The 24,621-nt window shown below is 48.5% G+C and overlaps 1 protein-coding gene across 1 annotated transcript in view; it reads right to left on the minus strand.

Moving 5' to 3' along the window:
• ATP8B3 (ATPase phospholipid transporting 8B3) overlaps positions 1 to 15,922 on the minus strand; it is a 44,086-nt gene extending 28,164 nt beyond the window's left edge. Inside the window, exons 1-10 of the mRNA XM_074978130.1 lie at positions 15,868 to 15,922; positions 15,327 to 15,418; positions 14,026 to 14,139; positions 12,704 to 12,802; positions 10,270 to 10,331; positions 9,423 to 9,495; positions 9,208 to 9,278; positions 6,600 to 6,682; positions 5,002 to 5,160; positions 1,748 to 1,836 (exon numbers count right to left, since the gene is read on the minus strand). Coding sequence (XP_074834231.1) covers positions 1,748 to 1,836; positions 5,002 to 5,160; positions 6,600 to 6,682; positions 9,208 to 9,278; positions 9,423 to 9,495; positions 10,270 to 10,331; positions 12,704 to 12,802; positions 14,026 to 14,139; positions 15,327 to 15,418; positions 15,868 to 15,922 — 897 coding nt within the window. The remainder of the gene's footprint in view (positions 1 to 1,747; positions 1,837 to 5,001; positions 5,161 to 6,599; positions 6,683 to 9,207; positions 9,279 to 9,422; positions 9,496 to 10,269; positions 10,332 to 12,703; positions 12,803 to 14,025; positions 14,140 to 15,326; positions 15,419 to 15,867) is intronic.
• Positions 15,923 to 24,621: the final 8,699 nt, after the last annotated feature.

Here is a 24,621-nt window from a genome sequence, read left to right on the forward strand (position 1 = left end):
GCAAAGTTTGTCACCAGCCCGGACTAGGGCCTTTCTTTGGCTCTCAACTGAGGACCAAAGGAACGTGAGGATGAGCTCTTCAAGCCAGATCCTCAGCTGATGTTTGCCAGCACAGCTCCCCAGGGAAGCTACGGCTGATTTCCTACTACCACTACTACTTAACCCTTGTACTCGGCATGGAGCATAGATCACATATGAGTGTTCTCCACTTCACTCTGTCTCAGGACAAAACTTTTAGCTGGCTCCAGGAGTACCCCAGTTGTTGTAGTTGTCCTTCAATTTCCACCAACAATCCGTCCCCCTTGACTTCAATGGAGCAAGGGCGATCTACACTTGATTAAGATCTGGTTGTCTTATTTAATTTAAACTCCAGTGCTGTGTTAAGGGCAGGTCTCTTTGGTAGCTGAGTGGGTGGGCAGCGCCCACCAGGACAGGGACGGGGATGGACCTTGGGGAAAAAGCCAGTCTGACAGCCGTTGAGAATGAAATCCTCCCCCTGGGAAGATACTGATAAGTAACAGTGCAGCAGAAAAGGACATGGAGACTACAGTGACTGAGAGGCTGGATATGAGTCGACACTGTGCTTTTGTAGTCAAGAAGGCTAATGGCATATTGGGGTGCATTTGGAGAAGCATTTCCAGCAGATCTAGAGAAGTTATTATTCCCCTCTACTCGATACTGGTGAGGCAATATCTGGACTATTGAGTCCAGTTCTGTCCCCACCCCCACCCCAGTACAGAAACAATATGGATGTATTGGAGAGGGTCCAGCGGAGGGCAGCAAAAATAATTTGGGATTATTTCATAGAATCATAGAATCCTAGGACTGGAAAGGACCTTGAGAGGTCATCGAGTCCAGCCTCCTGCCCTCATGGCAGGACCAAATACTGTCTAGACCATCCCTGATACACATTTATCTAACCTGTTCTTAATTTAGTTTGAAGAAGGGGAGAGTGAGGGGCGATTTGATAGCAGCCTTCAGCTTCCTGAAGAGGGGCTCTAAAGACGATGGAGAGAGGCTGTTCTGAGTAGTGACAGATGGCAGAACAAGGAGCAATGGTCTTAAGTTACAGTGAGGGAGATCTAGGTTGGATATTAGGAAAAACTATTTCACTAGGAGGCAGGTGAAAACACTGCAGTGTGTTACCTAGACAGGTGGTGGAATCTCCATCCCTAGAGATTTTTAAGTCCCAGATTGGCAAAGTCCTGGCTGAGACTATTTAGTTGGGGTTGGTCCTGCTTTGGGCAGGGGGCTGGACTCAATGACCTCCTGAGGTCCCTTCCAACCCTAGGAGTCTATGATTCTATGGTTCCCTGCAGAACAGGTACAGCAGCAAGCAAGCATCCCAACCGCCCTGACTGCTGTGTCAGTGGAGACTGGAGGCTCTATCTTTAGAGGAGAGGGGAGGTCTGCCTCTGCCTTCAACCCCTCTGCTGAAGCAGCCAGCAAGTAGAGTAACACTAGTTGCCGTGGTGCCTTGATAGAAGCTCATGTTCAGGCCCTAGGACCCGGACTGAGAAGAACCCAACTCATCTCACCCATCAGCTTTCAGATGGTAATGACCGACCTGGTTCTGATCTTGCCTCCTCCTCCTCACATGATAAAAGATCCCAACAGCAGCCTCCAGCCCTGCCTTTCACTCTATGCTGGACCAGACATGAGCTACATCTTGGACTCAGGGGAGTGTGCAGGCAGGCAGTGACAGCTCAGCTGGCAAGCCCATTCCTTGTGGAAGAGATGAACTTACGAGGATCACCAGTTTGTCCATCAAGTGGTCCAGCTTGGTTTTCTTCATCTTGATCTTCCCGCAGTTTTTCATAATTTTGGAATCAAATCCTGGGTAAGACACATTTTAGAAAGGAAAATAAAGCATGTATCCCTGGCAATTTGTTCAGCTGTTGGAGGATCACACTGACTGCATCACACCCTCTCTGCTCTCCAGTCTGGGGGAAATGTCTGACACATGGTCCCCCCTGCAGGTGTCAGCACAGGAACTTATTCCAGGGAAGCTCTTACCAACCTCCCATAGTGATTAGATCCAGGTTCTTCTAGGTTCCATTCCCAGCTTTGCCACTGACTTACTGTGTGATCTTGAGCCATTCAAGTCACCTATGTGTCTCAGTTGTAGACACATCTCTGTTTTAACTATCTTCTTATTGGAGTTTTTAAATATTGTCAAGTCATTTTATGTATCACTGTATTAAGTCCTGTTCTATAGAAATTTAGTTCTATTTTGTAGAACAGTTCCTAGAAGTAGGTAAGGTAAAGACAAAACTCTCTGTACCCTTTCTTTTTGGATTGCTTAATTGATTGCCCTGTTGAGTGAATGAGGTGTGAATGGAAAGGTGTGGAAGACATGCACCTCCAGGTATGGAGAAGGTAGATCCAAGACCAGTGAGAAGAACAATGGAACCTGTGAAGTGGGCCCATTGAAAGAAGACTGGCCACATGGACACCTTGGGAGTCACCAGCAAGCGCCTGCCTTTGTAAGCACCACCCAGAAGAAGGTGCTAAATGCATATTCTTAAAACTGCTCTCCCAGATTATGCATATGCATGAGAAGGCTAATTTTTGGCAACCTGCCTGAGAGGGGGTGCTTGTGTGTGTGTGTGTGTGTGTGTGTGTGTGTGAGAATGGGAATGGGATATATAAGTGTTGATTGCTATATGTGTATTACCAATAAATGTGGCATTTTGCCTTTCCCCAGCCGTATCTACACGTGTCCCAAACTTCGAAATGGCCACGCAAATGGCCATTTCGAAGTTTACTAATGAAGCACTGAAATGCATATTCAGCGCTTCATTAGCATGCGGGCTGCCGCGGCACTTTGAAATTGACGCGGCTCGCCACCGTGCGGCTAGTCCAGACGGGGCTCATTTTCGAAAGGACCCCGCCTACTTTGAAGTCCCCTTATTCCCATCAGCTCATGGGAATAAGGGGACTTCGAAGTAGGCGGCATCCTTTCGAAAAGGAGCCCCGTCAGGATGAGCCGCGTGGCGGCGAGCCGCGTCAATTTCAAAGTGCCGCAGCCGCCCACATGCTAATGAAGCGCTGAATATGCATGTCAGCGCTTCATTAGTAAACTTCGAAATGGCTATTTGCGTGGCCCTTTCGAAGTTTGGGACACGTGTAGACATAGCCCCCCCGAAGAGATCCTGTGCAGTACTTTTCAGTATAACACAGTTTCCCCATATAATTATGTTTAGCCCTTTTGTACAACCATCAGAGAGCAGGGAACTCCAGAAGTGTTACTTGCACATGTATGGCTGAACATTGTGATTCAAGGGCTGTGGCACAACTTGCCAGGAACAGAAGTGTAATTTATGCCTTCCTTGCTGCCAGAGTGGTGCAAAGGGGCCTTCATGTAAACAAGAATCTGGCCCCAGGTATCAACAGCATTTCTAGCATGCCCATCCCAGTGGCATGGTTTACATAAGTAGAAATCACTTGCTTCTGAGGTCACCAGCAGCAAATACTGGCCAATGATCAGAACTGTTCTCATGCCAAACTTAAGAGAGAGACAGCAAAGGCTGGGTTAGAGTGGGGAGCTGGGCATGCCTGGTTCTGGAGGAGAGGAAGGGACTTAGGCAAAAGCAGGGAGCTGTGAGCACCTGGCTCTGTGGGAGGAGGGGGGCATTTAGCCATGTATTAGATATTTGTTTTGTCTATCTATCTATGACATATATCAATATCTATCTATATTATATATAGCTAATAACATATCTATAGAGAGATAAACTTATAAATAGATAAAAATAAATATATAATATGTGGCTCTTTACAGTCTATCGACAGATATTTTGGCTCTTTGTCTCTAACTGGCTGGCCCCCCCAGATCTAAAGAGTAACCCTGTGCAGCTGTTGGTTGCATGACCAGTAATGCTGCTCCAATGAATCAAAACAGCACCCACAGTTACTCTTGTTACAAGAACTACCACCAATCTGCAGTACAGGCACCAGGGAAGGAATGTCTGACAGGTCTGGAAAATATTTTGCAATCGTCTGACGACTCCGAGGTATGTACAGAAGCCATACACATGTGTGATTGGTGAACCGGGCTGCAATCAGGGCTGACACCTTGGGAAAAGGAGTACAGTTTTGCTGATGGGTTAAAACAGAGGCTACGCTTGTCCAGTATCCAGTGTTGCCTGTAAGCTGAGTGCTTGGGCGACCATTCATGAGAGAATCTATTGCCACTCAGCTGATAAGCAGAGCACCCACAGCCTGTGTTTCGACTGGTGGTGCACATCTGCACATGCCTTGGAGCACATAACAAAATTTATTCTGCATATGGATGGGAAAAATTGCATAAACATTCCCAGTATCCCCTCCCTCCAGCCATAGTTTACTGTTGAGGCTTCATAGGAAGCCAGGCAAACAGTAGCACCGAGTGGCATTACAGGCCCCAGGGTAAGGCAGGAGAGGGGCCAACTTCACCTCTGAAAGGGGTGGTACCAATGGTGGAAGGGGCAGGACCTAGGGCATTCAGCCCTCAGCTTGGCTGAGACCATGGCGCTGGCCCCACCCTGTCCAGGCACAAGCAGCAGCGCTGCCACAGCAATTCAAAGAGGCCCAAAGCTCTGGCTACTGTCACTCTTATTTTGAAAGCATCAGAGGCATGTGCAGATGTGCACCACCAGTAGAAACATAGGCTTCCCTCTGGGGGAGGCTGTGGGTGCTCGGCTAATCAGCTCGGCACCTGAATCTCTTCCGGGCAGCTCCCCAAGTGTTTGGCTTACGGGAAACACTGGCTACAGCTGCGTCACACACTGTCTGCCAACAGCAGCCCCACACGTCCATTTGGCCTTCTGGGCCATACCCTCAACTGGTGTAAAACAGCACAGCTCCCATTACCTTCAAGGGAACTATGCTGCATTGATTTCAACAGCACCATGGCTGATTTACCCCAGCTGGGGATCAGGCCCATTGGGTCTCTGCCCCCTGCTGGTGCTGGGTGGGTGGGGGAGGGGCAGAGCTGGGGGCAGCCCTGCTGGCACTCACCGGCGTAGATAACGAGACCGTAGCAGGTCTCTGTGTTGCGTATCCTGCAGCCCCGCAGCAAGATCTTCTCACCGTCCAGCGAGTATTTCTCCCCTCTCCACTCCAGCGTGCCAATGAAGCTGTGCATGCGGCTGTTGGGCTCCTCGCAGGTCACTTTCCCTGGGAGCCAAACAGTGAGGACAGCCTGAGTCACCCCTGGGCTTGCTGAGGAGGCACCCTTCTCCCACCCACCCCATCTGCCTGATAAGGCTTCTGTGGAAGAGAGTCCAGCCAGGGAGGAAAAGTGTTTGCCCTGAGTTTGCCAGAGCACACTGTGTCCTGAGGCAGATCAAGGGAAGAGCTGGACAACAGAAGGAGGAGCTGGCCCGGTAACCTCACAGGGAAGCAATAATGGCAGACCCTAGGCATCAAAACACTGAGTCAGACATTAAACCCTTCATCTGCAGAACCGTGGCTTTATCCCATTGGCCCACTGAGGCCCAGCATGATCAAATGGGCAGTGCTTTGTCCAGCCCAGGTGTGGGACAGCTGGGAATAGAACCGTGGGAGCCCTGACCTTCATAAGCCATTGATGGCTTCTTGGTGATGCTGTGGGCAAGGAGATGAAGACAGGGCTGAGGATGACCCTTAAAAATGCAGACCTAAGTGCAGGTGGGAAGAGAGAAGTGGCGGCACAGGCAGGGGTTGTTTGTTTTTACCCCAGTACACAATATAACAGGTTGGAGTCAGGGTCTGATCTCAGTTCCACTGTTGTAAATTCACCCCAGGGCCAGGACCCTGGCAGAGCAGCCCAAGGTGTAGAAGGCCCACTAGAGGTGTGGGAATGTTATATCAACTGTACACATTACAATGCCCCTTCTGGCTATCTCCCTGATCCCCTCCAGACCCCCTCTAGCACAGCCTCTGAAAGCAACTCAGCTGGGAGGAGCCTGCAGGCAGCCAGGGGGAGCCCAGGTGGGCAGAGCTGACCTGTGTGGGCTGGTGGCGAACATAGACAAAGGATGCACTATTTACCCCCTGCAGAGGCCAAGCCGGCATGGGAACACTGCCTTGCCCCTCCAGCCCCACCCTGGCTCTCCTGGCACAATGAGGTGTGAATCTGGCCTCCCCAGCAGTTTCCTTGCTGTACATGGGCTGAGAGCAGTGATATCAGCTCCCAGGAGGGCTCTGCTGTTTCTCTGCTCTAGTCTACTGAGGTTTTTGTACTGCGCTTATCTCCGTAGCATGTGAGCCCCTTCCAGCCATGCATCTTGCCCGGCACTTGCCCGTGATCACTTGTTGTTTGGCTTTTGCTCCCTGCACTGGGGAAGATGCACATGCAGCAGAGTGTTTCATTTTCATTTAAATAAATATCCCCGTTGCTCTGGGTTTATTTTGGAGCAGGCGAGGTGGGCAGCAGGTCTGTGGTAGGCCCTTAGTCCCCAGGGGAGTTCATCACATGGTCTCAGATCAGCTGCAGAAAAGATTCTGTATCCTACATGGTTGAGTTTTGCTCTTACTGTCCACAGTTCCATAGTGCCAGGGGAGCTTCATGCTCTGATGCCTGAGCCTTTCTGTTGCTGTGGAATGACGAGTCCTTGCTCCTGCAGGGTACTCACCATCAAAGGCAGCCATGCTTGCCTCGCTCACCAGCTCCTTGTGCGTCACCAGAAGGGCCTGTCTGAACTTCAGGTTGGTTTCCCTGAAAAGGAGAACAGATCTGCAAACGAGCTCGAGGAAAACAATTGAGGGCATCACAGTGGATCACATGTTAAATATGAGTTAACAGAGTGACACTTGTGAAAAAAAAGCAAACACCATTCTGGGATGTGTCCACAGAAGTGTTGTGAGAAAGACACAAGAAGTCATTCTTTCACTCCACTCTGCACTGATTAGGCCTCAACTGGAATCCTTTGTCCAGTTCTGGGTGCCACATTTCAGGAAAGATGTGGACAAATTGGAAATGGTCCCAAAAAGAGCAGCAAAAATTATTAAAGCTCTAGAAAACATGACTTAAGGGAAGATTGAAATAACTGGGTTTGTTTAGTCTGGAAAAGAGAAGACTGGGAGGGGACATGATAACAGTTTTCAAGTAGATCAAAAGGTGGTACAAAGAGGAGGGAGAAAAATTAACCTCTTGTGATAGGACAGGAAAATGGGCTCAAATTGCAGCAAGAGAGGCTAAGGTTGGACATTAGAAAAAACTTCCTAACTGGCAGGGGGGCTAAACACTGGAATAAATTGCCCAGTGAGGTTGTGGAATCTCCACCACTGGAGATTTTTAAGAGAAGGTTAGATAAACATCTGTCTGGTCTAGATGGCGCCTGGTCTTGCTGTGAGTACAAGGGACTGGACTCAATGACCTCTCGAGGTTTCTTCCAGTTCTAGTATTCTATGAAAAGCAACACGGTGGGGGAGGTGAGGGTCATTTGCCTATTGCAGGGGCTAATGATCTTTACAGCCAAGCAGGCCTCTTGGAGGAGGCTGGTTTGCCTCATGTACCCCAAATTTCACCTCAGAAAAACTACTTGCTTACAAAATCAGACATAAAAATACAGCAAAAACAACAAGAAGGCCTAGGGCATCTTAAAGCCTAACACCATTATTAGATTTGTTATATTCACTAAATTTATTAAGAAATGTATTAAATAGTCTTCTCGGTACCACAGGACTCTTTGTTTTTGCTGATACGGACACACACCAACCCTCTGCAAATGCAGCCGTGTTCCTGCACACTATTAGTGTAAAATTGCAATTTTCTCATTTTTCCTTATAAAATGAATTAAGTGGAATATGAATACTGTACTGTTATTTCAGTGTGCAGTACAGAGAGCAGTACAGAGTCATTGTCTGGATGAAATTTTGGTTTCTAGTGACTTTGCAAGCGCTTTTTATGTGGTCTGTTGTAAAACTAGACAAATATGCATTAATGTACCCATTAGAAGACCGCGGCGGACCTCCATGGGCACAGATACCCTGGTTAAGAACCACTGCCTTATTGCACCCCAGGGCTGGAGTAGCATGTAGTGAGGGGGTATTTGTAATTATTACAAGGTATGTGCATTATGGTAGCACCTAAAAGCCCCTGTTGAGATCAAGCCCTGTAGGGCTGGGTGCTTCTCAGGTACATAGTGAGAGACAGTGCTTGCCCCAAAAAACTTACTCTATATACACCAGACAGACCAAGAGAGGGAGAGCAAGGACTGGTATTCCCATTTTATAGACAGGGAAATTGAGGCCCAGAAAGACAACATGATTTGCCCAAAGTCATGCAGGCAGCCTGTGGCACAAAGAGGATCTCACCCAGCTCATTCCCGTTTGGGCCCTGGAATTACAGGAGTTACGTGCTACCCAAAGCCTCAGCTGCCAGGAGTGTGCCAGGCACATGCACCACAGGAAGAGCTAAGGGTGCTGAAGCAGTGTTAGGTAGGGGGGTCCCACAAAGGGCTCAGACACAGGGCTGAAGGGCAGGTTTGATGGGGAAGACTGCAGATGCCCATGATATAGAGGCTTACACAGTTACAGTCACAATGAGCAACAGCCAGTCCTGTTTGGGCCCCAGGCAGCCCCATCGTGAGTCAGAGCTGGTCAGCCCTAGGCCTTGGAGGCCCTCTCCAGCCCAGCGTCCAGTCCAGCAAACAGGACTTTGCAGATTTCTAAGCCAGGCTCGGTTAGTGTCTCTCACTGGGGCCCCTCTGCTCTGGCTCCCTGCCCAGCCGTCCCTGCTCCCTGCTCCGTAGGGCCAACGGAGGCCCCCACCAGCTAGCTGTAACATCTGACAGACAGGGCCGGTTCCATGTGCAGCTCTACACACAGCTCCTGAGGCTTTTCTCCAGTCCCCTGCTTCTATGTGGCTCCTACTCCCCAGACTGTGCCTTGCTTGGGTCAGGCCCATTCCCCTTCCCCAGCTAGAGGAAAGAGATGCACAAAGAGTTGGGGGGAGGAGACATGGTCCCTGCTTAGCTGGGAGAAAGCAGGAGGGAGCTGGTGGAACTTGTAACCCGTCTTGCAGATGCAAGAAACCCCCATTTTGGAATTTTGAGTGCCCCACTTCAGAATCCCTGGGCATCTGCTTTTCAGACGTGCTAAGCACCCACTCACACAGGCACCCATCACCTCTGAAACCCACGATGTCTCCAGCTGGAATCCCGAATACAGAGGCCTCAGGATGCTGGCTATGGTGTCTCTGATCCCCAACTGGTGGCTGTGGTCCCTCAGCCTCCTTACCCGTCAATATCTGCCGTCTCCACATAGCACAGGCTGCTGGGCTCCGAGCTGGACAGCAAGAGCAGGTCGGCCTTTATAAGCAAGCAAAAGAGACACAACCTCAGAGAGACTTTCTTTATGAGGCCCTCTCATCCCCATTCCCCAGTGCATGGCCTCAAGGATAGGGGCCTAGTCAGACACGAAGGGCCTGGCCTACCACAAGCGGCCGAACTCACCGGGACGATACTGTCCTTGCGCAGGCGGACAATGTCCCCAACACAGATGTCTCGCCATTTCTGCGAGCAAAAGCTGTGGGAGAAGAATAAGCATCTCAGAGGGCCAGTGCTGCTGAAACACACTGAGGTGACCATCCTGGAGGCCTCTTTCCACCAGGCTGGGGCAGCAAATGAGCAAGTCTCACTACCACCTCCCCAGCCCCTGCACCTCAACCTGACCTCTAGCAGATTTCAGTCTCTGTGGTCCATTCAAAACTTGCTGAACTGGGGCAGGGTGTGTGAGGGGGAGGGGGCGGGGTGGGGAAGTGATAAGGATACCTGGCTACAGGGAAGTATCATGAGACCCACCAATGCCTACCAGGCAGCCATCAAAGGCAGCGACATTTGGCCTTTAATGACCTGTGTTCAGATGGGACATTTCTGTCACTTCTGCACCCTACCTCCTCCAGGAAAGAGCAACTTCAAGCTGGGCTGTCTCTCAGCAGTATCCCCCTTTTAGGCATCTAACTCTCTGTGTGCTCTTCCCAGGAACGGAAATTCTCCCTTAGAACAGGGGGAGGCAGCATATGGAGCAAGGGCCTCTCAGTTCCACATCCCAGCTGGGCTGGGATTGGGATGAGGACTGGGCTGGGACTGGAATCCCAAGGATGGAGCAAAGGAGATCTGCCCCAGGTTGTGGGGAGGTGTGTCTGTGTGGGGGAGCCACAACACCACCACTTCTCTGAGCGCACCTGCTAAACTGGGGGAACCCTGTAAGCTCAGACTGTGGCATGGAGCCACCAGGCTCCTCCCCATCTTCAAACACGTGTTGGGGGAGAATGTGGTTATAGAAAGTGAGGCCCCTAACCTTTTCCCAACCAAGATTTCACAGGGCCTGCTGTTGATCACCCAGTCACTCCGGTGTCGGGCCTGCCAAAAAAGGAGAAAAGACAGGGACAGGCTACAGTGTGCGTCCAGGTTCACCAGGGCCACAAGAGACCTTTCCTGATAGGTGAGGGCTTTGTCCAGGAATTCCAACCCCATGGCAAAAGGTACCAGTGCTAGGCCAAATATTGCTTCTTGCCCAGACAGCAAGCAGGCATTAGCTAAGAACTGACAAAGTCATAGCTGGAGGCCAGGCCAGCTCATGTAGGTATTAGTGTTGTGCAAAATAAATATTAATCTTGTAACTATGTATTGATTATTACGATTCTATTGAATGTTCCTAAATTGCTGCGTGCAATAAGCTTATTTGCAATGGCTGTACTCCAGGCTGCAAGGAAATATGTACCTTTTGCTTTATATCTTTGAAAAGCTTTTCTCTAGATTTGTGAGCCCACATGGGAAGAGTGTTCACGTCCACCCCTATCCTGGCAGCCAGAAGAACTATCAAAATGAGATGATCCGTCAAGGAATATCAAAATACAAAGGGTTGATGAATAGCTCTGTTATGCCTTGGTAACAGCAAGTCCAAGGAAGCTAGTCCTACAGACTTGGAGGCTGGATGATGGAAATAAAACAAAGACACAAGGACATTTTCAATCTCTTTGCTGTTTGAATGTTTACTGAGCTAACAGCACAAACTGAAGCCAGAGATCCCCAGGGATAACCCCCGAGTCCATCCTTGGAAGACACTTTGAAGTGACAGATCACTACAGCTGTCACGTTAGATAGCAACTCATTGGTGCACATTCGCTCACTTTCACCTGTAAATAACTCTCTTCTTTCTTTTTCTTACTTAATAAACCTTTAGATAGTAGATTACAGGGCTGGCTACAGGTATGAGAGCTGGGGTACCAATCGATCTGGAGTAAGTGATGGGTCTCTTGAGACTGGAAGCAACCTGAAGCTGCGTCTACACGTGCACGCTACTTCGAAGTAGCAGCACCAACTTTGAAATAGCGCCCGTCGCGTCTATACGCATCGGGCGCTATTTCGAAGTTAACTTCGACGTTAGGCGGCGAGACGTCGAAGTCGCTAACCTCATGAGGAGATAGGAATAGCGCCCTACTTCGACGTTCAACGTCGAAGTAGGGACCGTGTACACGATCCGCGTCCTGCAACGTCGAAATTGCTGGGTCCTCCATGGCGGCCATCAGCTGGGGGGTTGAGAGATGCTCTCTCTCCAGCCCCTGCGGGGCTCTATGGTCACCGTGGGCAGCAGCTCTTAGCCCAGGGCTTCTGGCTGCTTCTGCGGCAGCTGGGGATCTATGCTGCAGGCACAGGGTCTGCAACCAGTTGTCAGCTCTGTGTATCTTGTGTTGTTTAGTGCAACTGTGTCTGGGAGGGGCCCTTTAAGGGAGCGGCTGGCTGTTGAGTCCGCCCTGTGACCCTGTCTGCAGCTGTGCCTGGCATCCCTATTTCGATGTGTGCTACTTTGACGTGTAGACGTTCCCTCGCTGCGCCTATTTCGATGTTGGGCTGAGCAACGTCGAAGTTGAACATCGACGTTGCCGGCCCTGGAGGACGTGTAGACGTTATTCATCGAAATAGACTATTTCGATGTCGCAACATCGAAATAAGCTATTTCGATGTTGGCTGCACGTGTAGACGTAGCCTGAATGTTCTATTTTATGCTGTAAATGACCACTTGTAAGTAAGTCCATTTTGCCTGGATGGCTAGATAGCCTGGAGTGTTGAATGGAACTATCTGTGACTCCATGGCAAAACTGTTATAGTGACCCCAGAGTTCAAACTTGGCACTGGTTTGGCAAAATCTAATTCTAGAGGGACTGTCCTGTTTCTGACAGACTGCCCTGAGCCAGGCACTCGTGGTCGTGGACTGTGCTCCCTGTAAACTGAGCTCTTGGGCGGCCACCCAACTGTCAGCATGTGTTTCTAATGGTGGTGCCCATCCACATGTGCTTCATCACTCAGAACAAAATTTATTACACACATGGATGGAAAAAATTAGAGGGAATAGTGGTATTGAGCCCGTTCAGGCAGGGTGACACAAGGCATGCACAATGGATCTGCCTATATGCTGTGACGAATCAGGCCTGGTCAATATGTCCGTTGATCTAAGAGGAGCATGTCCATTGGCTGGGACTCCAAAGAACAGGAGAAGGGAGCAGACAAATCACAGAGAAGCCAGAACAAGAGAAGGAGCCAGTTACTCGTCCTCCTCCAAAGGGAGGAGGATACACAGGCATAGCCCATTGACTTTACAAAGGCGTTGTGCATACATGCTAGGTGATGAGGCCTAAAGACTTTGCATCTCAGTCCTGGGCTGTCTGGCAAACCATGCCATGCACTGGGCCTTTTCATGGATTTTCAGCTCTGGAAACTAAACGCATACTCACAATGTCATCAATCAGGTCCCGCAGGCCTCTGATGAGGAGAAGGCAGCTCAGGGGCAGCAGGAGGGCAAACCAGGGCAGGGTGGAGATTTCTGGTATGGTCTGAAATGGGAAGCAAGACAGCGGAGGAACATAACATTACTACGGGGGCAGAGAGTGGAGTACCAGCCTTCACCCCAGCCCGAGGCCCCGACACCTTCATGAGGGCTGGAAGAGTTAGGGTAACCTCCCCAGCTGCCCTTTTCGGTGAGCATCTGGATTTCCTGGTTCTGCCTGGGACCAGGCTTGGAGAAGAAAATCAAACCATTGGCTGTGTCTTCATGCAGCAACGACTCCAGTTGGACTGCCACCTCCTATTGCACTCCTGCACAGAGACTTTTATTTTGGTTTAAGAGCCTCTTATTTCAGGTCAGCTTACAGGTCTTCCTAATCAATTTAGGGCTTGTGTACACTTTTTTTTTTGTGGGGGGAGGTGTTGTTTTGATTTGGGGGGTCAGGTTTTTTTTCCAGAAAACCCCCTTTTTTCCAGGAAGAAAACCATTTGCATCCACACTGCAAAGCTTTTTATTCTGGAGTAACAGGGCATTTAACTCAAAATAGTAGTTCCACCAAAAAGAATGACTTTCATTGAACCCCAACCTGTCAATTTTGAAATTGACTCAGTGTCTACTAAGCAGAGATAATTATGACTTAGCTGGCCTCCAGCGAGGCATCCCATCATTGCTCTTATTTCAAAATTGGGCTCTAGAATGAATGCTCCATTTTGAAATGCTCTTGCAGTGTGAATGCTCTTTTCAGAAATAACTCATTTCAATGTCAGAACACTGAAATAAGTTATTTCTGAAAAGCCCTGCCATTTAGGACAGCCCTACAGAGAATAAGGCTAAGGTCTTGTCTACATAGAGTATGAGGTTAGTAAGCTAAAAGCCAGCTGTGGCCAAAGTTTAGGTGTCAGCTGAAAACAGACAAGTCCACACTTGGAAGCCAGGCCAGTTCATTTGCATGTTAATAAAGTTCAAAGTAAATGCAAAATGTACAGGAAAGTGTTTAGTGTTTAAACTCCACGAAGAACAGACAGGGCAAGCATTTTTTCCCCTAGCTGCGTTCTGTTAGGATGCAAGAGCAAGCTTTTACATTGCATAGGAATCAAGTAACTCATCAAATGAAGCAAAGCTTGGTGTGACGCTAATGAAGAACCTAATAGGAGAGGTGTTCATTCCTGCTCACTGAAAGCAAGAGGTCCCACCTCTTTCATTAACAGAGTCTCGCTCTTCACCATGTTGGCTGGACTAACACTCTCACCCCTCCCTCAAGTGAGAGCTCACCTGCAAGAGGATGACGAAGAGGAAGTAGAGATTGGCCATGCGGTGGAACTGCTCGTAGAGGTTAAGCGGCAGGAAGGTCAGGACATTGTATTTGGCTGTCTTGATAGCATTATCCTGGAAGGAGCATTTGAAAGACTGACATTGCAGGGCCTTCTTGGGCTGGGCCTCAAGTAGGGCTGGGACGAAGTGGTGTTTCCCACCACCACTGGGCAAAGGCCATCCCAACGAGGCACCCCCTTCTTCCCAGGTTAAATTCCTGATTCACTGTGCAATGGGGCTGCTGGACCCTGAAAGTGCTGAGGATCTGCACCAAGGGCTGGGGGTGTACAGCAGAAGCAGAGTTCCTTCCCCTCTCTCCACCTTGGGCTCTGCAACTCTGCCTCATCTTTTACAACAATGCAAAACCCCACCAAGTCAGAGGGGGAGAACTGCACCCATGCTGTGCCCCCAGTATGCACAGGTGCAGGGCAACTGAGCATCAGGCCCTAACACTTCACAACCCAGTCCCTCAAAGCTACTTAGGTGCCTAACTCCCTTTGGAACTAGTGGAAATCAGGAGTTTAAATACTGTACCTTTGAGCCTCTGGGCCTATCAGCCCATCTCCCGTTCTTCCTCTGGGAGTGGGGTCCATCCACCTGCTATTGCTGCTGACACCAGCGGCTAAACCTCTGGAGCTACAGTCAGATGCTGCTACAGCCTGAGCTAAGGAGCCAGGCCTAGCAGCAGACTCACATCCTTGGAGCACCAGGCAGAGAGGGAAATGTGTAACACATGCTCAGTGTGTCACACAACCTACAACCCCCTCTTATCTCACAGGCAGGCTTTTCCATTTTACCTCTGCAGCCACGTCCCACCATAGCAGACCCTACCCAACCACCATGCAAAACTCACACACCTCGGAAGAAGCAGGATGAAAATTCTGCTCCCAAACCTCTCACTTGAGCTAAGAGTTCCGTTAGCGGGGATCGCTCTCAGGTCCCTTAAGGACTCCATGCATCAGCCACTACAAGTCACATGGCTCCCTCCAGACACGCAGCCGCAGCTCCCTGATAGGAGAAGTGTCAATGGCCCAACATGCTGCTCTGGACTGTGACTGGCCAACGCAGCAGCATATGTCTGGTCCCACCCTCCTCCTGCTCAATGAGGCACTTGCAGAAGCTGTACTTCCAGTCAACCTCTGTGGAGGGCTGTCTGCTCAGCTCCATGACCCCACAGCCAAGGGGCTCCCACTGTCAGCTGGGAAATCTTGGAGACTTGGGCACCCAAAAAATAAGCCCAGGCATGTGGCCAGGTGACTCACCATATACTTTTTCCTAGTCAGGCAGAAGGCAACTCTCTTCTTGAACTGCTTGTGATAGGCTCGGTCATTGGCCTTCACCTCCCAGGTGAAATCTGGAAAAGCAGCCAGGCAATGTGCTGTCATCAACACCACTAGCCTCTCTCTGGGCTGCAGTGTCCAGCCCATGGGGAAATGAAGCAGAACAAGGACTGATGGCAGCTCCACAAGGGTGCCAGGGAACTTTGGGTACAATTGACTTTCCCAGGGAAGCAGGACCTTGGGACCCACTGGAATAGGCTGCAGGGCCTATCCCACTGGCCTGGTTAGAGGCAGCCTTTGGAGCAACCAGAGCAGAGCAAGAGTTCACTTCCACAAAAGGCAGCCCAGCTCTGGTTTTTCCTTTGCTCCTCACTAAGCACAAGATTGTGCCTAGCCTGGGGCAGAGACTGCAAGGAGACAGGGAACACCTGGAGCTTTCCCATGTCCCTCACTGCTGCTCCCAGGCCAGTGCTCTCCCATAATCCCCAAGCCAAACAACCCAGCCAGATCTCTGTGCACTGACCTAACTGCTGCTTGTTTCCGTTCAGGTAGCTCTCAAGTGACACCTGACTGGTCATGCTGCTGGCAGGGCCAGAATCTAGAAAGCAAAGGAATAAATAAAGATCACAGCAAGGCTTTATATTCCTAAAGCTCTTTTTCTCTCCTGAGATGGCAATACATTTTAACAGTACTGCCCTCTTTCCTTGAGTTCTCTGGGGCTGGTAGCCCAGACTGTAATACCCTTCCCAAGTGCAATAATTCCCTCCTGCCCCTAGACAGTGATGAGTTTCTGTCCTGCAGCCTCAGACTGGTTAAGTTTTATTACCCTGGCAGATGTAAATACATGTTATCCACACAGACATCCAATTCTTCTTAATTAACTCTTTGGCTCAGTTTATATCCCACAGCAGGTTTGTTATGTATTGCATTAAAAAGTATTTTCTTTCCATCTGGTTTAAAGGTCGTATCTTCGTTTCAGTGAAGGCCAGCAATCTCAACTATTCCGCTACATTCTTCCATCACATCTCCTTACTGAACAAAACAGTCCCAGGGCCAAATTCTCTGCTGGTGTAAGTTGTTGTCAGTCCAACTGGACTGAAACCACATGGGCAAGATTAAATCAGTTCCTCAGTTTTCATTTCTCTCATTGAGGCCTTGAGTCATTTTTCTGCCTTGCCACACAGGGAAGTGACTCAAAACCTACTTCCAGTTTCCTCCTGAGTTCATGCATTTTTGCCTCTGGATGAAATATTCACATGCTGCATTTTTTAGTGCTTAAGCAATGTACTGGCTTTGTGTGCAAGCAAATGAATGACCTAGCACCCTACTAGCCGCCCTGTGGAAATCAAATGGGTCTTGCTAGGAGTATCAATTACAGGAAGTCTAGTCTAGCTTAAGTAGAAGCGTGTATGTTTAGCACCAACGTACCAGGGTTCTAGACACAGTTTCCCAAGTGCATGTGCAGATTAACTGGAAGAAGCTGAATTTCCATAGCATTGAGTACTCCAAGTCACATCAAGTGGAGCCCCTCAGATTCCATCCAGTTACTCCTGCATTGAACCCAATAACTCGCATTTGATCAAAGCACCTGTTCCAGCAAGGATCTCAAGACATTGAGGCTACGTCTACACGTGCAGCCAACATCGAAATAGTCTATTTCGATGAATAACGTCTACACGTCCTCCAGGGCCGGCAACGTCGATGTTCAACTTCGACGTTGCTCAGCCCAACATCGAAATAGGCGCAGCGAGGGAACGTCTACACGTCAAAGTAGCACACATCGAAATAGAGATGCCAGGCACAGCTGCAGACAGGGTCACAGGGCGGACTCAACAGCCAGCCGCTCCCTTAAAGGGCCCCTCCCAGACACAGTTGCACTAAACAACACAAGATACACAGAGCTGACAACTGGTTGCAGACCCTGTGCCTGCAGCATAGATCCCCAGCTGCCGCAGAAGCAGCCAGAAGCCCTGGGCTAAGGGCTGCTGCCCACGGTGACCATAGAGCCCCGCAGGGGCTGGAGAGAGAGCATCTCTCAACCCCCCAGCTGATGGCCGCCATGGAGGACCCAGCAATTTCGACGTTGCGGGACGCGGATCGTCTACACGGTCCCTACTTCGACGTTGAACGTCGAAGTAGGGCGCTATTCCTATCTCCTCATGAGGTTAGCGACTTCGACGTCTCGCCGCCTAACGTCGAAGTTAACTTCGAAATAGTGCCCGACGCGTGTAGACGCAACGGGCGCTATTTCGAAGTTGGTGCCGCTACTTCGAAGTAGCGTGCACGTGTAGACGCAGCTTGAGAGATGTAAAATCCATCACATCCCTTGGAGATGTTCCAGTTATAAATCATAGATTTGCAGCTTATGAATTCATTGCTTTGCAAGGACAGGATTCCCACTGAAACCAAAAGGTGGGCATTGCCTAAAGAAGGACTCTAGGATCTGGGCCAATGTTGATGCAGTTTTCTCTGGGAAGAGGGAACCAAACCTGTACTTAAGGGGAGGCCAGCAGCATCAGCATGGATTATCTACCATCTCAGTCTGGCCCCAGCTGCCCATAAAAATTCCTAGATATTTCCCCCCTTGAGAAATTACAAGAAATTGTCTGGAGCCATCAACATGTATGAGAAACTCTGTCCCCTCCTTCGATCCCAACCAAGTGCCAGTCACGCACAGAAAGCAAATGCCACCACCAGTTACAAAACTGCCCTTATGCCTAGTAATCCAAAAACAATCTGCATAGGAATGTGGTGAGGTTTAATTACTGTTTGTGGTCCCTAGCTGAAAGGAATGGTGTTAATTACCTCATTAGTTAATAATCACACACTGAAATCTTCCCTCTCATTGGTCTTTATTCCTTCCTTCTAAGCATCTCCTTTTCTTTACTTCATTTCCTGCAGTGTCTCCTCCTCTCTCCCACATTCCTTTTCTCCTATCCCCACACTCTAATTACAACACGGTGCCATTTCATTTGATGCTAAGTTTGCCCCTCACATGCCTGAGCACAAAACACTTTAAAGAGACACTCACAGTACTCCTGTGTAAGGGCAAAGTCAGTAAAGAATCCGCTTTGTATACAGTAGACTCCTGCCTCTTCTTTACAGCTCTCAGATCTGAGGTTCTGCACCCAAGTCCCAATGGTCCTCCCACTGGTGGGCACCAGCAGGAGATGTTCAAAATGGGTCAAAGAGAGACCCGTGGTTCCTCCTCCTCTCTGCTCCAGCTGAGGGTGCAGAAATCACGCAGCCCTGCCAACGCTGGTGCACTGGCAGCACCCACTTTAGCACTTCTTTTAATTTTTTTTCCCCAGAAATAAACTAACCCTTATAAAGGATCTGATCTTGCATCTCAGTGACTCTAGCTGGAATGCGTAAGGAGGACCTTACAGTTCCTGCTGTGAGCATGGCTAGCCCTTTCAGAAGAGGCCTTTTGTGTTCAGAGAAATTCTCATATATAGTGTCTGTCCGATGTGTTTTGCATTTCTGAGCCCTATTGTATCAAAATATTTTTGTGTTATTATTTCTGCTTGGACTGCTCAGCAGCTCAGAACAATCAATGTTCCCAGCTGCTGCCAAAAATTTAATTTAGCACCTGCAGCTGGCAGGATTTGAGGCATATAACTGAAATGGAAGCTGAGGTTTTGTGCACGTTATATAAACACATCGGGATTAACTGTCACCTGAAATGGGGCACCAAAATTCTTGGTACTGGGAAAAAGAAATCTGAGTCAAAAACCAACAAAAGGGGAGGTGCAAAGAAAGAATAAGGCTCCATCCATGAAAATATTTCTATAGAAAAAAATGCACAGCAAATTCCGTTCCAAGAAAGCTCTCAGCCATTCATAAATATCACTCATCACCCAGGTAATTACAGATAAAAATTGTAAACCTAACACCGCTTGCACAATCCAGCTCCACTCAGGACTCAGCTCTCACTTCTCACAGTCAAGGAAGAAGGGTGTGTTGGTTAAAAAAAACAGCCTGGTCTAGAGGAAAGGAGAAGGCAATAATTTTATATACCTAAAGGAAATGGGAAGCTGACAGTAACAAATATACTTAGAAAGCTAGGAATTGTAGAAAATTGATAAGGGAAGCAAAGGGACATGAGGAGTTGCCAATGAGTTAAGGATAATAAGAAGGAGCTTTAAGTATGTTAGTGACAAAAGCAATCCCAATAATGGCATTAGTCCCTTAATTAGATGGAAATGGTGGAATTATCAAAAAATAATGTAGAAAAAAGGAGATTTGTTCCACAAATATGGGAAATATTTCACATGAGAAAACACTTTCCATTTCACTACTATCTCCAGAGGATGTTAAATAGTGGCTATTAAAGTCACACACTTTTACATCAGTAGCTCAGGATAATTTGCATCCAACAATTTTTAAAAGAGTTGACTGAGGAGCTTGAGAGACTGCTAGGGTTGATTTTCAATAAGTCTTGGAATGCCAGAGAAGTTTCACATGACTGAAAGAAAACTAATGTTGTGTCAATATTTACAAAGGGTAAATGGGATACCCCAGGTAATTTTTGGCCTGTCAGCCTGACATTGATTCTGGGCCAGATAATGGAGAGGCTAATATGGGACTTTATTAATAACGACTAAAAGGAGAGTGCTATGATTAATGCCAGTCAACAAAGCCCGTCAAACTAATTTGATATTTTTAATGGACTTACACATTTGTATGATAAAAGTAATAGCATTGATGTAATAGACTTAGACTTCTATAAAACATTTGACCAAGAATTAAATGGTCTTTTGATTAAAATATTAGAAAGCCACACAATTAACACTGCCGACATTAAATGGATTAAAATATGGCTTGCTAATAAGTGTCCAAATGTAATTGTAAACAGGGAATCATAATGAAACAGGTATGTTTCTAACAGGTCCCATAGGGTTCGGTTCTTGGCCCTATACTATTTAACATTTTTATTAATGACCTGGACTAAAATACAAAATCATCACTGATAAAGGAAAGGATGGGTGACTGATACCAGTTTGGTAAACTGGACACAAGCTAACAACTTGTATTTTAACACGGCTAAATGTAATGTGTACATCTAGGAACACATAATTAGGCCATACTGACAGGAATGGGAGTTCCACCTGGGAAGCAGTGACTGAAAAAGATCTGAGGGTCATGGTGAATAATCAGTTGAATATGATCTCCCAATGCAACACTGTGGCCAAAAGGGCTAATAGGATCCTTGGATTGTATAATCTAAGAACCTCAGATTGGAACAGAGAGGTGATTTTACCTCCCTATCTGGCACTGGTGCAACCACTGCCAAAATGATTCTGATGTCCTCAAATCAAGAAGCATGTTGGAAAAGGTACAGAGAAGAGCTATAGGAACGATTAAAGGATTAGCAAACCTCCTTTACAGCAACTGACTCAACCTACTCAGCTTTACATAGCTCAGTGGTTTGAGCAGTAGCCTTGTAAACTCAGAGTTGTGAGTTTAATCCTTGAGGAGACCATTTACGGTCTGGGACAAATAATCTTAAAAAAACCCACAAACCTGTCAGGGATGTTGCTTGGACTGGAGTTGATGATCTCTTAAGGTCCCTTTCAGCTGTATGAGATATGTAATGTATAACTACATAGAAAAGGCTAAAGGGGATTTTATCACAATCTATAAATACTACATAGGGAACAAAAGAATAGTCTCTTCAGTCTTTCAGAGAAAGGTCTAACATGATCTGATAGCTAGAGGCCTGTAGATCCATGGGTATCCACAGCTGCAGAGATCTATGGCTCAGTTTTGCAGATGCCGATGTAAATGTTGTATCCAGAAGCCTGCAAATCTGCAGATATCCACTTTGTATCCAGGGTGAAAGTTTCTAAGCATTTTCATATCTGCATAGGGCTCTACCAATAGAGAAAACTGAAGTTTGACAAATCAAATTAGAAATAAGGCATAATTTGCAAAAATGAGCATAATTAACCTTTGGAACAACTGAATAAGGGTTATGGAGGATTCCCCATCACTGGCAATTTTGAAATCAAGACAGGATGTCTTTCTGAAAGATCTGCCCTAGGAATTATTTTGGGAAGTTCTCCAGCCCATGTTTCACAGGTCAGACTAAATCATCGTAATTCTTCTAGATTCTTCTGGCCTTGAATCTAAGAATCAGTGAACTTCTTCCTGATCCCTCAATTCAGTTCCCAAGCCTCTTGCCTTCTTGCTTCCACTTCTTTTCTCATTTTTGCTTCATGCCTGCCATCATGCTGCCCTTCTGCCTGGCACAGTGTTCCTGTCTTCATCTGCCAAGCATCCGCTTCTCTCCTCCTTTGAGTCCTTCTTTAAACTTCATCTCAATCTTTGCTACCTCCTTATGCTCGACAGTAACTGCCTGCATCCTTCCCTGCCATGTTTCATCTTATATTGAAGATCTTTGGGAGAAGGGTGGGCGAGTGAGACCTGGTGTGAACTGGAGGGGATATTCCAGCAGGTTTTATTTATTCCAGAAAAGGGACCTCTTACCCCACTATTCCTTTGGTCCAGCTTTTGTGCTGCAGACTGTTTATGAACCCCTCCTCACTTGCAGTTGGCCTACAGCTATCATCAGTAAAGCCAGCCCTTTGACAATGCCATCAAGGGAAACAATGGTGCCAGCTTTCATGGAATTAACAGAAATGTTTGGAAAGTTCTGATCAGCTGCACCGATGCAAACTCATTGACAGCAATGGCAGAATGGTGAGATTTGGGTTTCTTAGCTTCATTTTATCCTCCGAGCACATTTCCAAGTTTTTTCTTTGCAACCAGGAGGGCTTGAAACCATTTTTAAAAATTAAAACCAAGATTTTCATTTATTCTGAGGGCTGCAGGAGTTAGAGCTCTGAGGAAATCACAAGATTCTCAATAAACTCATGAGTCAGCAACACCACAGTAAGACTTGTACAGGGATAAATTTGGCCAGCAGAGTCTCCTGAAGGTGAGAGATTAGAAGAACCCCTCTCCTGCCCGCCCCCGCAGACCCGTCCCCCGGTGTGACTCCCAGCATGTGTCTATATTACAAAAACAAGTACCCATTTTACAGTCGCAAGGGGCTGTGGTCCAGAAGCACAGGTACTTAGATATTAATGCAGACAGGGTTAAAACATCTTTATCATCACCTCAAGAAACCCATTCAGAACAGCAGTGAAAATGCCAGAGTTCTTCTCTGATTCCTATATCTGAAAATAGCCCTAGTGTTGGCAGGAGGAGTGTAATTCATCCACTAATTCTTCTACGGCAGGCAAGGCTTCAGAGGCCAGGGCTTGCAGGGATGGCTGTGAAGTGGATCGTTTTTGCTATGGATGAACACAGAGCCTCTCACGCCAGTGTCACAGAGTGAAGGGTACAGGCAGGGTCTTGCTTTTAGGCATGAATGCAAAACAACATTTACTGGAATGGGGCGCACAGGAAGCCCTGACCCTGAGATATTGCTGTGGAAGTGACCTGCCTTGTGACTTTTGTACCTTCAAGGGAACCTGTGCAACCCCCACCAATTTCCATGCGGTTAAAGACACACTTAAAGGTTAGGCATCCTCTCTAGATCCCACTTACCTTTCCCTTGCTTCTGGGGTAGAGGTGATGCTACCCCATCACCCTGTCCTATCAACTTCCTTCCTTCCCACTGTCCCAGCCCCATCCTTCAAATACTGCTCATGCTTCTGGTTCTCTCAGGCTTCGGACCTGCTCCCTTGCTTTCCTGCTGTCTCTGCCCACAGTGCCCTCCTGTCTCCAACCTCCCGCATCATTGTCCCTGGCTCTGAGCCGTCGCTTTCTTCCTCAGCATCTGTGGCCCCATAACCTCGCTTCCTCCCCCACCTATTACCTCAAAGCCTTCCCATCCCCAGACCCCTCTCTCTGCCCCACATTTCTCAGCCTTCTGCTCCCCTCCCTGCTCCCTAAATTCCCTTCCCTCCAGAGCCTCCCCCTTTCCCAGACCCATGACCAGCCTCACTCTTTATTTGCTCCTCCCTGCACACCCCACCATTCCCCTGCCCCCATGCTCCCCGCCCCCCCATATCCCTCTGCCCCCACTTTCTCTCTCCACCCACACAAACCTCTGCCCCTATGGCTCCCCAGCGCCCCACTTCCCCCCACAGACACACATTCCCCTTTTCATCCTCTCCCAACCCTCCCTGTCTCCTGCCTGGCACACACATGGTGAAGGAGGAGCGGCCATCTTCCTTGAGGGCAGCCTGGTTTCAAACACCAGGCAATGGCAGCCATCTTCAGTCAGGGCAGCCTTGCTGGCCCCTGTAAGGGGGATAGTGGTAGCCATTTTGATGGTGGGCAGTCTGTGAGCTTCACCTTCCATTGAGAACAATGGAGAGGGCTGTAGCCATTTTTAGTAAGGGCAATGCTGGTTCTGTCAGTGCCCCTGATATGCCCAGCCAAGCAAATGTCATGAACCTCTTGGAGTACCTTTTCCTCACCTGCCCAAAGGAACTGAAGGGAAAGGACCCAGATGGTGGAAGATTCCACAAAGCCCAGGAAAGGGAAGGAATCCCTGAGGTCCAGGGATGCTGAGCCAGTCATGGCTTGGGAGCACCTGCGTGGGAGCTGGCTGGTTGGTGGGGGGGTGGGACCTGATGCCGGATGGCAGGTGACCTTGGCACTGGGCCAGGAAAACCCAAAGCCATCTGGGTAGCAGTTTTCAGCAAGCAGGGAGGTAGCAGTGGCTATGGGTAGTGCCCATGGACACCAGGAGGATGATGCCACAGCAAGTCTATGAACAAAGGACCTGAGCTCTGAAAGCTTCAGGAAGAGGGGTGAGTTGGAGGGGGTACCCTGGCACTAGGTCTGCAGAGGCCTGCAGGGCGCTGTCACCCTTATACCCTTGCATTGAGCTGCCCCACATGGCCAGATTAGGAGTTGGTGGCTGGATTGTTGTGGAAAATGTGCTGGGGGTAAAGGCAGCTTTTCTTTTCAAGCCCTAGTGAAGGAAGCCATAGCGCTTGTGGGAGCCCTCAGTGCACGGGGCACACAAAGCCCGCTGCCAGACACCTACAGGGAAACATGAGCCACAGCATTCCAGGGGAGTCAGTTACACAACCGTACTCCCCCGAGGGAGGAGCATGCAGTGGCCAGGAGGAGCTGCTGCTTCTTGACTGGTGCAGAGAGTTTCTTGGTTCACTCTGCGTTAACCCCTGGGTGTTTGCAGCACTCCCAGTCCTGCCTCTTCCCAAAATGGGCGGGCTTATTCATTGCATTTCTCATCCACAGCTCAAATTTTTCCAACTGAGTCGCCCATGTGTCAGTGTGAGCACTACCCTAA

The sequence above is a fragment of the Carettochelys insculpta genome, chromosome 27 (assembly GCF_033958435.1).
Source record: "Carettochelys insculpta isolate YL-2023 chromosome 27, ASM3395843v1, whole genome shotgun sequence".
NCBI classification, from domain to species: domain Eukaryota; kingdom Metazoa; phylum Chordata; order Testudines; family Carettochelyidae; genus Carettochelys; species Carettochelys insculpta.